The sequence below is a fragment of the Rhea americana genome, unplaced genomic scaffold, assembly GCF_003343005.1.
Source record: "Rhea americana isolate MKP2758 unplaced genomic scaffold, rheAme1 scaffold_23, whole genome shotgun sequence".
In the NCBI taxonomy this organism is placed as follows: domain Eukaryota; kingdom Metazoa; phylum Chordata; class Aves; order Rheiformes; family Rheidae; genus Rhea; species Rhea americana.
Window position 1 is genome coordinate 6,148,850 of NW_028186346.1, and position 15,725 is coordinate 6,164,574.

At 36.0% G+C, this 15,725-nt stretch overlaps 1 protein-coding gene across 1 annotated transcript in view; it reads left to right on the forward strand.

The window, feature by feature from the left end:
• Nucleotides 1-15,725, forward strand: part of PCCA (propionyl-CoA carboxylase subunit alpha) — a 287,460-nt gene that overhangs the window by 120,470 nt on the left and 151,265 nt on the right. The window contains exons 12-15 of the mRNA XM_085305994.1: nt 1,076-1,219; nt 2,822-2,896; nt 8,084-8,152; nt 9,002-9,077. Of these exons, the coding sequence (XP_085162120.1) occupies nt 1,076-1,219; nt 2,822-2,896; nt 8,084-8,152; nt 9,002-9,077 (364 nt within the window). The remainder of the gene's footprint in view (nt 1-1,075; nt 1,220-2,821; nt 2,897-8,083; nt 8,153-9,001; nt 9,078-15,725) is intronic.

Sequence of the window (15,725 nt, forward strand, 5' to 3'; positions counted from 1 at the left end):
GTTTTCCTTACAGTAGTGTACTTGAAGTAAGGAAGACAACTGGTTTGTTCACTGACCTTTTTCTGTGTCACAAAATGCATATAATATGACACCTCATGATAGCGAAACCATAGTTAAGTGTATTTTCTTAAGGTGTTTTACTCCTGGAACACAAACATTTTGTAACWAAAATGGCAGTTCAATCATAATTTTTACGTGGAAGTCATAGTGCTGTCTTTATGTGCAGAACRTGGTAACAGCATGCCTGTCTTTGCATCTATATGGTTGAGCCTGTTGTCTTTGGGTACTTGTTTTCCTACGCAATGAACTGGTTAAAGAGTTTTAATAAATGCGTTCCATTTATATGGACATTTAAAAGAAAAAAAGTGTCTATATGTGTGCTTACGCACACACACAKGTCTGTGCTTGTACACACATGTATGGTTTAGTGTGAACGACGCGTAATCCCATGACAGCATCATCCAAAGCCGTTAGCAGCAATTTGCTGAGAGCTGAGTGACTCTGCTGGTCCAGCCCAGCTATTGTGCATGCTAAGCACTACATGGATAAGTCTGGAGGGGAAAAAAACCTGAAGGATCCATCTGCTCATTTCTGCTACACTGCGCTGATGTAAGATTACGCTAATCTGGTTGCTTGTCAGGACAGGTTAGTGAAAGCAGGCGAATGGGTGAGATTTAGGGTAGACTAGCTCTATGGAAAATTGTAAGCTGCTCCTGTACGTGCCAGGTTAAGTGTAGCAGAATGGGTTCATTATCAGCTACTTTGTAATTTTCAGTTCAGATCTATGGCTAAATTGCAAGTCTTTTAGAAACATAATCAAAGAAAAAAGCTTCTAAACAACCAAAGATTAACTCATCTTYGCCAAGCACTTTTGAGTGTTGTAAAATAAATGAAGGGAAAAAAAAGAACCAAACACATCTCTCGGGTGTTCTGTGTAATTTTGCTTTTGTGTTACTTATTGTAATCTGGTCTGATTTTTAGCTGCTCTCATTTCTTGTTTATTTGTGTTTGTTTATAGAGAGAGATTTGGGGGTTGTTTTTCTTACCTATTGACTGATGGTTCTTGACCTTGCAGGTTGAACATCCCGTCACAGAATGCATTACCGGCCTGGACCTAGTCCAAGAAATGATCCGTGTTGCTAAGGGTTACCCTCTCAGGCACAAACAAGCTGATATTCCCATCAACGGCTGGGCAGTTGAATGTCGAGTTTATGCTGAGGTAAATGAGTGGTAATGGAGAGGAGGGGTAGGTGGTTGTGCTGTGGAGTAATAGTACTCATGTGTGGCTGGATGCCAAGGTGAAGTCACAGATTATCATATGAAAGTTGCAATTTAGAGTATGTAGCAAAAATGGTTAAAGTTCTTTTATAGAATTTTTATTTCTTACTTTTGAATACAGTATGTGTTTTGATGTACCTTTTTCAAAAATAAAATCTAAAACTAGTAAAAGAGGATAGCTAAGGGTTATTTCTAAGCATATTTACTATATGTTCCATTCACATTTAATACAGTATTGGAGTTACAGTAATCTATTTGCTGCAGTTAACCAATGTTTTCAAGTTTCTTCACTTGTATACTTCCTTGGAAACTTTTTGGTCTAAATAGTTAAAATTCAGTGACTTACAATTTTTTTTTATTGTACTGAAACATTTTAATGGATGATTGAGGAAGCAAATTATGTCTTCTATAACTACATCTGTGTACAGGACAAACTTCCAAAGTGCATTCTAAGACTGTAATTTTATAATTACATATATGTAATATAATTATATTTTATATATACACRCACATGTAGAATATGACGCCCCATATTAACCTGAAAGAGCTTACTAAAATATATAAAATAATAGCTTTTCAAGCATGTTTAGGACATGTATTTCAAGGTAACATCTTCTTGCTGTGATTTCTAATGTATGAAAATCAAGTTTTGTTCTTTGAAAATATTATGCKCAGCTTCCTTTATTTTGTTTTAGGAACATTAATGCTTTAGGCGACTGTATTTCTAAAAAAAAAAAAAATTGTGTCTTGATGTTTTTTCCACACTTAACTATTGCTGTTTTTGTGACCCACGGCATCTTTATTTTGTTGCTCTTTCTCTTCATGATGTGCATAATCTCGAACTTGCTCTRCTGATTACCAGATACATGAATTGTTTTGATAAAGAATAAATATTTGCCCTCTGAATGGCCTGCAAACTATTTTGATTATGAATAGGCTTTACTGGAGTAAGAGACACTTGGCTTTTTTTCTTCAGCTTATTTGTAAGTGTGAGGAGCCTAAATAATGAAGTCCTAATACTTTGCCATGAGTTTCGTTGTTCTATAGACTGTATATTTGCTGTTGTTATTAAGTTGACATTGGTATTGTGTTATCTAGGAGATTTCCAAAGGGATAAATCTCAGTTTTGATTTCTTAAGATAATTGAATTCCTAACTGTCCTCTTAATCTTTGAATTTTTTTCCTGATGCCCTCTTCTCAACTCCACCCCTTCTCTGAATATACTTCCCATCCTCCCTCCAAGGCACAATGTGACAAATGACAATGTGATCTTTGTATATTTTGATGATATATTATAACTTACGTGCAGAACACTTTTTTCCCCTCTGTTTTAATGACTGCAATGCAAGAGAAGTTATATGCTTCCAGTTCCTTATTTGGAGTCGCTGGGGCAGGTGGATGGAGAAACAGTTCAAAACGAGTGATACTGGGGAAGAAAAAAAGTGAATCCTGCAATGACATCTGTTAGATTTGAAACTGCTTAAGGTTGTTTTCTCCATGTCTGCAAATGCTTAATGCTTCCTCATGTTGGATTTCATTTCAGGACCCATACAAATCTTTTGGCCTACCATCCATTGGTAAACTCTCTCAGTATCAGGAGCCATTGCATCTGCCAAGTGTAAGTAACTTGGTTTGGATTTTCCTACGTGCCGTGTGTTGAGTCTCATTTTTATAGGCAGAGATTGTAAGTACTCAGCAGCTTTGTAGTTCAGGCCCTTTTCCCAACTTTTCTTTTAGGGCACTGGCAGTATTTATTTGTGCTGTCTTAAAAAGTATTAAAAAATGTACAGTTCCAAACTATTTAGAATGTGCTTAAATTGGGAATAACAAGAAACCTGTCAATATATATTGAAATATTTTATTACTTTCTGTAGTTTACAGGTGAATTTTTTCAAACAACTTAAGTAACAATACTTTGACTATTGAAGGGGACAGTCAAATGTTGAATCAACTCTTTAACTGGAGAGAACAGGGGACAGCACTGAGAAACTGCCACTGTTTTCTGTTTAGCTCTGTAGCCTTTAAAGAGCAAATGCCATTTGCTACAGTGATTATTACACATTTCACTATACAGTCTAGCTATAAGAATGAGTATTTAACAAATGCTCTTTTGSTGCATGAAAAGAACAAGGACACTGCCTTTCTGTAAAATCAAGGTAGTCTAAGTCATAAGTGCACATTTATATGACACTATATCAGCTARTGGAATGACAAGGCTTATACCATCTGTGAATACAATTATTCAGTCTGATTGCTTGCATGGAAAATAGTGAAAGATTGCAGGAGGAATCTTAAATGTGGAGATGTTATTGGATATATGATTTATTTCACTTCTTAAATTGTTTTTGCCCATGTGCTTTCTAAAGGGACCTGACCCTTTCTGGTCCTTAAGGCTTCATGCTGTGTTCAAAGCAGGAAAGCAGGAAAAAAAATTGTAAAGATTTAAAAGGCATTATGTGATCTTAAAGAGAAGATGAGGGAGAAAAGGTATCATTGGATGTATCTAAACTTTTTTTTAATGAAGCAAAGAGTGTATTTAATAAGAATTTATAATGAATACTCTAGTGATTGTTAGAAGTTTTCACCATGTTGTAATAGCTAACAGGATGTCAAACATTTTGCCCTTGCAAGTTTTTGCAATTTGCAATTTTCCAAATGTGAGACCTGTTGAAAGTATAAGTGATAATGGACAAACTATACCCCCTACAGTCTTTGTCCCACCAAATCTTTCTTCAATTAATGCTGCAGCAGGAGTTTTATGTAATAACATTTGCGCTTGTGAGCCATACATACAAGGAAAAAACAATTAAAATGCCTTAAATGTTCTGCTTACTGCTGTTATTTGCTTGTGTGAATGTTGCATGTCAGCTAAATGGACCACGGAATAGATAAAGTGATTGGGTGCAGGAGAGTGCACACTAAGCTTTGTCTATCATTATTGCTGGGAGCAATCAAATTGATGCCAGCAGGACAGTAGACGCGTTGACAGCTGTAATTATGTATCTCCATGGTGATCACTTTTGGCCTGTCATGGAGGCCCATGAGTCCCCTCCCTTGCAAGCATTTAATCAGATTGGGCTGTCACTTGTCAGGTAGACAGGGTGGGCTGGGAGTTGTGCTTTGGGGGAGAGGTGAATTGAAAATGAAGGGTGGGAGATGCCTGATCGCTTCACGTGGTCCATCGTGGTACCGAAGAAAGAAATTTTAATTACGCTGGAGGCTTCATAGCAACGGTTTGAGGAGATCATATGGAGTGTCTAGGCTGTTTTTTTCCTGTGTACTTTCATTGTCTTATTAAAAATAGAACAGCTTTTTTTTTTTGTTTAGGCATTCATGGCTTTGTATTTTAATATGTACTTTCTGATACTGTTAATTGATTTCTAAGAATATCATGGAACTAAGAGCAAAGTTAGTATTACTGAAAAAGTTGAACATCAAGGCTTGCTGCGCCTTAGCATTTTTCTGTGTTTCAAATTTCAGACCAATAGGTTGACTTTAAAAAAAAATTAGCTCAGACTTCTAATGTGTCACAATAAGTACAACTTACGAGGATTATATTTCTGAATGTATTTTAAATTCATTTCTTCTGTTTTCCAATCTTGCTTGTCAACATTGTCTGTGTGTGCATATGTCAGTTGCTAAAGTTGGTGGAACTAGTGTGTATGGATGAGTTTTTTTCTTAGACATGTGTAGTAATAAACTGTCTGGTTTTGTGTCATATATTCTATATTTTTCCTAGAAGGTGGAATTAATGAATTTCAAATTTTTTGGTCTTTTGATAATGAAGCTTAAGACTGGTAAACACAAAAATCTGTATCTTCACGATTGTGAGCGTATATATTTACTGCTCTTACACAATGTAGAAAATGTGCCTCTGTGTCTGAAGAGCTCCAGCACTATTTTTTGCAAGTATGATCAACAGTCTGTTCTTTTAACTACTAATGAAAAGAAAAATGCTTTGGCTCTGTTATGGCAAAGAATTGTGAAATATCAGAACCCAGTACCTGTAGGTGAGTGGAATTTGATGCTGTTCATTGTAGGACTGGAACACAAATTGCCCTTTTTTTCTTGAGCTTTTTTATGTTTCAGTTTCGTGTTGTCATAGTGTAAGAATGCATAATGGTAGTATAAAACAACAGCAATAAAAGTGTTTGGACTCTAATACCAATGAGCTGTAGGCTTCAACAGGATCTTGAACCACAGGCTTTCTCTGGTATTTTAAATACTGACTAAAAGAAAAGAAAGACACGGTGTAGAAGTAAATGCTGGAGGTCTGATAAGTATTGCTATTATTGATCAAGTTAAGCAGATTATAACAAGTATCAGTTAAGTTAGGGCTTCCTTTTCATCCAATATTCACTAAGTTATGTCACACTATTTAGTTTATGAAATCACCTACTGTTACCAGCCCCTAAAATCTAAACACCAGAAGGAAATTGAAGATGTAAATGTGTTTCTTTCCTTCTGTCATTTTTTAGTCATCTTATGTTTTTTGTAATGAACATTAAACTTAACCTGTTAAACAGATTTTTTCTAAAAAAGTCTGCAGTAGTTTTTGAAGAATTTTAAATTCTCACTGTAATTTTTCATTTTTCAGGATATTGCACTTAAAAAAAAAGTGTAAATTGTATAGTGGTATGTATCTGTGTATATTATGTATGAACAGAAACACGGAGTAGGAGGAGTATGTCATAAGCAACCTTGGCAGACTTCCATTAACTTCAAGGTCTGACTAACTTGCTTACTCTGTCTGAATTATGCCCCTTTCATATGTGTTTTTTTWATTGTCAAAGTATAATATACATGTACAGATACCTACACGCATGTGTATGCATATGAATAAGCACATACGAACCACCTGTATGTAGTCACTTCAAAGATGTTATTGTAGAGACAAAAATTGCAGTGTAATCCAATTATTAGTGGAGCATGTATGTCAAACTTTCATGTCTTTGTGTACTAAAATCCCTCAAATTAATGAAAACAGATTTACACTAGGTTTGGGACTGAGTAGACAATTATTTCTGGTCTGAATGTGAGAATATATTCACTGAGTTTATATATAAAGTGCACATCCTGAGAAAGAAGATGTTTTAGCAGTTACAAGAAAGGGAGCTAGGGAACACATGGCATATTTTTTGTGTGATCATGATATGCCAGAATTTCTTGCTCATCAATAGATAATGATACCTACCTGACATGGGTAGTGAGGGGCAAGTGAAGCATTGATAAAGCACCATCAGCTATGATATAATAAAGAGATTATAGACATGCAACTGCATTTAAGTTGAATGTGTGTGTGTGTATATGTTGAATTTATGTATCAGTATATATATATGGATGTGTGTGTGTGTGTGTGTGTACATATATATATATATTTAAGAGAAGGATAAAACATCATAAAAACTGGTCACACAGTGGTTCTCACTGAAGAAAGTGAGTACACCTGCTAGGGTATCTTTTTATGTCATTTGGATAATAAAGTCATCATCATGCCCTCATGTGGATTCTGTAGACAAGAGGTTCTACATGTGGTCCCTTGATAATTGCCTAAATTAAAATATTAAAGGCCTAACAGCCGTTGCATTGACCTTTTTCTGCCTTGCTGCAGACAGATGAGCTGCTGTTTATTACAAAGGTTCCTTCCCACAGGTGAAGATTTTAGTGAGATTCCAGGACCCTTTTTACCTATCCCTTTACAGTGCAGTGTATCAGAGCCCTGCTGTTTCAACAGCTTTGATTAGATTCCTCCATCCTTAAGATCCCCAGGATACATTTATCACTCTTGAATTGTTTTGATAATTAAAAAAAAATATTTCAGATTCCAAGGCTCAAAAGCAACAATTTAAAAAATATTTATTCCCAAGAAATTGCTCATTTTAAAAGTTTTGTATGGCTAACCTCATTGCTACAGTGATGAAATCAAACTGAGAGATGAAAACAAGAATCAGCAATATACTAACTAACTTGTTGGCTGGTTAACAGCAATCAGCCTCTTCAAAAGAAATTTTTGAACTTGTGTTATTTTTTTCCATGAATGTTGCAGAATCAGAGCTTTAATTGGGGCTGTGTCCTTACAAAGCAAAGCCATGGAAAAAGCTGTGTAAACATTAAAGCCTTAGGGGAACAGCAGCAACAGAAAAAAATGTTTTACAGTTGAGAGGGTGAGGCAGAGGAGGAAAGTGTTACAGACATGAAAAACCACAGGATCAGTATTCCTATAGCGCTGATAAGCAGAGCTCCAAAGTTTCTGCTGAATGATCCTTAGTTGTATCCCTACTGGAGCTCTCAGAAGGGCTACAGTGGAGCATGTGGAATGTGATTACATATATATGCAGAAGGGGTGTGATTATAAGGGGCAGTCTTCATGCCAGATGTCAGTCAGAAGAATAATTGCAACTGGATTTTAGTACAGTGATTAAATCAGAGTTGGATACATTGAGAGCTGAAGTTCAAAACATGTAACACAACCTAAATTTTGGATCAAATTTTATCTGTTTACTCTTCATTCTAGGAGAGCAAAAGAGAGCTTTGACTACCAACTGAAGATTGCATTCATGTTTCTTTTAAAGGAGAGAATAACTAAAAAGTATTTTTTCTAGTGAAAGGACCTCTCCTATATCTCTCTTCCCCCCCCCCCCCGCACACCCTTCCACCTTCCCTAATAATTATCCTTATTTTGGAGGGGAAATGAACTTCATAAGCTTCATGATTTATGTTTAAAGCTACCAGATATATTTAGGTCTCATGTCAAAATACTATTTTTCAATGTGAAATTATTTTTACTTCTTATTTTTTTTTGAAGGTACGTGTTGACAGTGGCATACAACAAGGAAGTGATATTAGCATTTATTATGATCCTATGATCTCAAAAGTGAGTTGATTTTTTTTTTTAATATCCTAAAGGTACGAAACACTGATTTTATATGCTGATCTTTTAAATGAAGGAGACATTATTAAGGTACAGTTAAACCAATATTTTAAAGCTGTTAGATAAAACATGTCTTGAGAGAATGAGAAAGTAGTGAAGAAAGATGTGGAACATAGGAAATTTAGTATCACTGGTAACCAAAAATGTGTTTATCTCATGACATGATAAAGGTTCTTTTTTTTATCTACTTTATCTACTAAGTACTAAATATCTAATAAATGCTACAAGTATCTGATCAGTAAAAGGGTTCTAGTATAAGCAAAAGCCATTACTTTCAGACTTAGGTGCTGCCAGTCTATCTGTTTTTTAATTTAATCTAGTGAGGTTATAGTTCTAGCTTACAAATAGAAGCAACAAAAAAGGGATGTTTCTCTCAAGTGTACCAATAAATTGCTAATATTAAGCTATGACATTATAGTCGGAGGCTTTTTAGTTGCTTAAAAAAATTACACTTAAAGCTTACAAGTTGGTCATCTCAAAGTCAGGAGAGTCAACTAGATATTTGAGCTTCTAATTTTCTGTGTGTCTAAAGAAGTGAGAGCTTGTCTACCTACTTTAAGCTTTACAAACGAAAAGTAATTGATCTTCAGTTCATTGAATGGGTTAACAGATCCTAGTTTTCTCTGGGTATTTTAGAGAGAGACGCTCTAAAGCACAGATACAGTAACACGCAAGAAATGTCTTTGTGACTGCAGAAGTTCTATAAATCGTTTTCTTTTAAAATGCTTTTCAGATTCTAGAGACAAGCATTATCTCATTTCTAATTAGCTTAAATACCTTTTTGTTTTTTAGCTGATTACCTATGGCTCTAATAGAGCTGAAGCACTGAAAAGAATGGAAGAGGCTTTGGACAATTACGTGATTCGAGGTAACTACAGAAATTTAGGTTCCTAGTGTAATAGGCTGGCATCTATTTCAAGAAAACAGCTTGAAAATGTAGTAATTAGCGAATTGAATAAAGTTCCCACTTCCTAGGTGCAAATTAAAACCGGAAAAGCTTGTGTTAATTAAGCTAAGAAGATACATCAAATCTAAAGAGATTTTTTTTTCCCAGTGTTTTTGCTCAAACATTATGCTTGAATATTATGAGTTAAGTATTCTTCTTTAAACTTGTAAGAGTTTTTGCAAACTGGCAGTATGTCGTTCATTCATTACGTTGTGGGGAAAAAAAGGCCATTACATTGTAARAAGCTTAAATTACTTGCTGTTTTACAGCACTTTAATATATTGACTGAGGTCAGATAATACCACAATGCAATATTTGATTTTATAATTTTTTTCATATTTTCAGGGTAATTGTTTAGAATTGAACAAATACCATTGTGTACAAATGTAGGCTGATAACTGGAATCCGTTTGTGCTTTTGCTGACTGTCTGCCTGTGAGAAGTAGGTGTTCTTTCAGCYCTCCCAAGCAGCAGGAGTGAATCAGCCATGACYGCTTTAGCTACTTTTAGGTTCTGGAAATGAAAGTCGTAGTTTGTGTGGGAGAAGTCTTTGGTGCTTGTTCTACGCCTTATGGAAAATACAGAAGAAAAACTGAGGACAGGAAAGTAAAAAGTTGAATTTCTTGTTCTTTCCTATCCTGAGGGTGTTTAGAGAAGGGAACTTCAGTGTGGCGAGATCTTTGTTTTACTCCTTACTGTTTGAGGGAGGACTTGCTCCTCCTTGTTTGAAGGAGTTGTTTTTTCATTTCTAGTCTGCTTGAAAAATCAGTACAAGAAAGAGAACAACTGTTGGAGGATTGATTGCTTTTATGCTTTTGATATCAGGCAGATTGTTCCATGATTTGAGAGGGGAGAAAGCCCTGGAACACATATAATTTCATCCCTCAATGGGTAGGAGGAGCAGGAGAGTCTACCTTGTACAGGAGCCAGAGATGTAAATGTTTGTTAAGCCTGCTCTAGATTTAATGCTGTCTGCAGAATATTACAGATTCCATGTCAGACTCAAAAGACGTATTTGCCAAAGGAAAAATGAGTGCCCCTTTACCACAGTATAGCTAGAGAGGAGGTAGGAATAGCTGTTGTAAATGGACCATGTAACTCTAAAATGGGCTTGCACTAGTGCAACTAGAACCACTAGCCTGTTGCAATACAATGTGCTGATGTAAACCATTGCTGCATATCAGCTGAGCAAATTTCTGTGAGAGAAATTTTTACGTTATACTTAGGCTGTTTTTTTTTTTTTTTTTTTTTTTTTTTTTTTTTTTTTTTTTTTTTTTTTTAATGGAGGCAAGCTCTGGATTCAAACTCAGGTGTATTACAATCAAATGATGCTATAGGACTGTATTTAAGGAAGAATTGGAATTACATATGGAGCATGGTTATTTATTGCACACTATAATATGGAATGGAATCTAATTATTTGTTCTTAAGGTATGTTACGTAGATGTGTATATATACCAGAAACAGTTCTATAGATATATAAATACTTAAAGAAAACAAGACACTTTGCATCTGAAAACTACTACATGGTTTTCTTGATTTTTTTTTTCTTTTTCCCCCTCTTTGGTAGCCTTGCCTTTTATTAAAACACACATATTCATTTAAATGTTTAAACTTGATATCCCTACCTGTAATAGTTCTACCAGTGAAAAGCTCTTCATCTGTTAAAAAGCACTGAAAGAGATAATAAATGAACTACAGGGAGGAAAGTATTAGATTCATTAGTTTCTTCTAGGACTGTAGTTCTTCAAAGTTTTTAATTGACTACTGATTTCACAAGTAGAGGAATTTCCAGGACATGTTTTCAGTTGTGATTGGGCAGTGGGTTCCATTTGAAAATCAACAGTATTTTTGTGCGGTTTTAAACAGCAGGTATTTTCTACTGTGGATTTATTTAAAATTAATGGATATGAAAGTATCTTGTCTCATTCCTAGTGTGGATGAAGGTTGATAGGATAGTTTGAAGAAACTGTCCTATGTGTAATGTTCTGAACTGTATAGAACTTCAGTTTCCAGCGTTGTTGTCTCTAAAAATATTATCTTTAAATGGTGATGAAGAAGAAATATATTGGTATTTAAACGGACAAAATAATTAAAAATTTTGGAAAGGTAAAAGCAATTTCATGGGTTTTTTTTTGTAAAATGAGTGTGTAGATTTATGTTTTGGAATAGTGAGTATAGAGAAAAACTATTAAATCGTATCAGTCTTACATGAATCAGGGTCTTTAGAGATGGTGTATTTTTCTAAGTTTCAGTTTTTCAGAGTTATAAAGCCAGCTAAAGTCAGCGTGAATTGCATTGGTTAGGATCCACTTTGAGAATTTAGATTTAGATGACCAAGAATGGCAGCATTTCTCTCTCAAAAAAAAGCTTGCTCACTCACCTATGGTGGGGATGGGCTGGGGTGACTAGGTACCAGGTCAATCAAGGACTGTCTAATGGATAGCTTAGGGACTGCTAATGGAAGATGGAGTCTTTTCCATCACTTCTGTGTCACCAGTTCAAAGCAGGCAAAAGTTAGTAAGGACTTTTAGTCACTCACATTTTGATGGCTGCTCAATGACCTGTGTGAGATCAGTGGTCTTCAAGTAGTTCCTAGTGGGCAAGTGTCTTCGTGGAGCACATGTCACCATATAATGTCATTTCAGGCAGTCCCAGCAGAGAATCCAGGGACTGAAGCAGCACAGCACCTTCTGGAGGTGATTCATCCAAGCTGGCTTGGGACATGCTGATAGTGTGAAGTGCAAGGACTTACTCTGCTGCTCGTTGTGTGCTGGCTGAGTTAGACACTCGTTTCTCTGATGTGATGACTTTTGGATATTCCGGAATTACCCCGTTCCTCTTTAGCTCCACTCCACTATGCAGGGAACAAATCCTCAGACTATGGCAGCCTTTATTAACTTGTTTCCTAAGGCCTGGTAGTACCTGGCCTTGAACCCGTGGTTCCCATCTGAGTAAATCTACCATTTTCACCATGAAGGAAGTTAAGGCATGCCATGCATCTTTATAGAATAATGACAACATGGTGGTTCTTCCAAAGCCTTCTCCCAGTGCCCTTGTAATGGTTACATTTCATACAGAAATGGGCTAAGATTAAAAAGAAGGAGAACTAAAGTAACACAGTAAATTGAATTTTAATTTCAAACATAACATGTCCCTAGCTTCCCATTTGCCATTTCTCAATATGCTTTTTGGTTCTCAGTATTAAAATCTTAGAATTGAAAATAAGACCACAATTTATGAACTGAAGCTGCAGTGTCCATTTTTAATTATTTGACTTTAAAGAGTCTAATTCTTTATGAGCTGGCACAAGATTTGTTTTCTGGAATTGTATTGACAGTGGTGCCGTTAGGGGAACCTTAGATAATAAACTTTCTGTTGTGGAAAACATCATTTGGAATAAAGGGATAAAAGGTTTTGGGCTTTTTTTTCACAGTCTGTGCATGATTGTTTGATGTGACCTGTGTTGTTTGTCTAAAACATTGGCATCTGCTTTTTATCCTTAAATTCAATCAGATTTTTGCAAAGAAGCAAACTTGCACCTCRTTTAAGTAAATAATATTATAGGCATCATGTAGCGCCTGAAATAGCAGTGTCTTGGTTAAAAAATATTAATAAATCAAATTGTAACAATGCTGTGTCTCTGAAAATGTCTTAATGTTTTATTACAGGTTGAGCAGATAACTTGCGGACACTGGAATAAGAAATTCTAGAACCTATTAATTGAGTAGATGCTGACAATGTGATTTATTCAAAATATACTTAAGGTGGTCATGGGAATATAATCTGCATTGTACTTCCTGTGCAATATCTTTATTGTTATTTATGGCAGAGGATGAAAGCCAAAGATAGCCCATCTTTGAGGGGTAGTTGGGTAGAATGRTGTCCTGAGGTCCTCTCTGGCCTAAGTTACTCTGCTAGGAACCTGTTCTTCCATTGAGAACTGATCTGAATTCTAAATCTCAGTTGAAATTTCTGAGTGAAGAAGGGTGTAGTTAGCTGAAGTTTTTATCCATGGGTCTTCCAGTATAGTTCAGGGATGATAACGTTCAAGGTCTAACACAGGTTTTTCTCTTGTAGGTAACACTTTAGTTTTCAGGTGTGGTCAGGTGTAGAGTAACTGTTGTTCATCAGGGTGAGGCAGAAATGTTACTTGTGAGTTTGTAATGTTGTTAGTAGTTCATCTTTGCCCTGTTTTGTATCACCTTTTATCAGAAATTTAAGGTTCGGGTTGTTATTTTTGAATTTGAGCAATAGAAATTGAGTATTGGAATAATGCCTTGTAATGTACTTACTGTGTACGTAAACAGATGATATATGATTTCCCTCTTCCCAGCTTTTCTAAGACTTTAGCAGATGTTTTTTCTTTTAATTTTTTATGATGCGTAATAATCTGTTCTTTTAAAGGAGCGTGTAAAATCCAGTATGATGTTCTGGGAAGTTTGTATATGAAAAGTATTCTTCTGCATGTAAATAAATTAAATGGACATATTTATGCAGCAAGTAGAACTGATTATCAGTTCACTAGAAGTCTGATTGGGCAGATAGCTTGTACCGTTGTGTGCAAAGGCTTGTGTAATCTTTCCTTTGACCTCTGTTTGCTTRTTTTCTTCCCTGCTGATTCAAAAATAAAGCAGCCACATGAAAATTAACAGTCTATTCAGAAAAGTTAACCTTTCTCTGTTGAGATCTTACTTGCTGCGGAGAGAGTCATGTAGACTACTTGGGCGAAAGAAGAGAGGGGGAAGGAGAGTCTCTGAAAAAGAGTAAGAAGCGGATAGAGCAAGAAAGAGTAGAAATGAGTATGARGGGGAAATAAGAGAGCCACCAGCCAAGGGGATCGTTCAACATGGGGTAGAAGAGTGAACWTKGAAAAGAAAACTGGTAAATAGCTGYGGTGAATGTTTATAGGGAACGTGACTGTAGAAGTGAGCTCCGTGATGTGAGTGGAAACTGGAAAGAGCAGTGGCAGCAGACACTTAGCTGAGTATTTGCAACTGTAAAAAGGAAGTGATAATGTTCAGTTCCTTTTCTGAAGCCTGTTGTGATTGAGGCTTCAGATCGATCAATTCAGATACACTGAGTATTTTGGAGGGGAAAAAGAATATTATGCATAGTGTTGAAGAAAGGACCTTGTCTTTTCCGAGAAAAGAAACTTTAATTACAGTATTTTATTATATATTCCCAAATAACTAATTTTGGGGTACAGAGGCTTTCGCAATGGGTTTTAATTAAGTTTAAATAAGTGTTTATCATTGATTACTGAATGATTCTATGTCTGTTCTACATTAACTTAAAAATACTTCTCAGTGCTAATGATATTTCAAATTTCATACCATTCTATGTTGTAATCACATGCGGGTATGCTAAGTAGACCCATTGGTAGTGCGAACACACCAAAATCTGCGTGTGAACTAGATTTCCTGCAAAGAGCATATAGTGTTTCCTTTTCTTTCTTTTTAAAAAAGAGAAGAGAGARTCCTCATTTTTCTGTTTGTGCTTTTTAAAAAAGTACTGCAACAGACTCTGCAGCTCTTGTGTGGATTTCTCCCTTGTTAGAGCGGAGGCAATAAAGTTTGAGACTTCAGTAAGATTCATTATGTTTTCTGACACTTTGCGATAGAGATGAGTGGCTTCCAAAGTGTGTCAGTGTGGAAATTGAAATTGGAGGAGGAAAAGCAGCTGAAGTATTAGCAATTCAAAACCACTGGAAATGACCGTTGCAGCATGCCTGGTAGCATCGGCTTAGCATACAGATGCTGGCATGAATCGACATTTCCCTCCTATTTCTTCTGTCTTTCTTAAGCCAGTTGCAGGTGAAGGAGTGGGAATGGCGGCCTGTCRGGAGAATGCCATGGCCGGTAGTTCAGGAACGATCATAGCCTACTGCAGGTTGGGGCAAAAAGGAGGAAGAACAATTGAAGAATAGAATAACCAAGTAAAAGAGGAAGGTAATGTTGTTGGTGCAGGAGGCGAGAAACAAAATAAGGTGCAGCTTCATGTAGGAGGAATATTTTTAAATAAAAAAGAAAAAAAAGAATTATGGCAGAGGAAAAAAAATCTAAGAAAAGCAGTGTGCCAGGAAAAAGACAAGTGCGGTTATTTTGAGTCATACCCCTTAGAGGTGATGTGGTTCTGCAGTTCTGTTCCTCCTCTTTAGAGTGAAGGGGTGAGTGAGGGAAGGGTGATGGCAGGGTGACCATCCTTTTTCTTTCTCTTGTTCTTGCAAAGCCTTCTTAACTCCYGCTTGCAATTATCCTACTGATTCAGCATTCATACGTGTTTGCTAACGCCACCAATAAYGGACTGCTTAATCTTATTAAGAGGTTCAGAACTACATGCAGTACAAAATTTAGTTTAAAATTGAACTAATAATTTTTACATTAGGATATTACCATGTATTGTCTGTCTTTTTTTTCTTCATTTTCCTCCTTTATTCTGGTTTGTGAGTTCTGTGAGCATGAGACCTTAATACCCAGAAGAATTAATGTTTTAATTGAAATGTGTTCAACTCAGAGGGTCAGTGGAGTRCTGATCTGTTGTGAGAATATTATGCAGATGCTTGTGTATT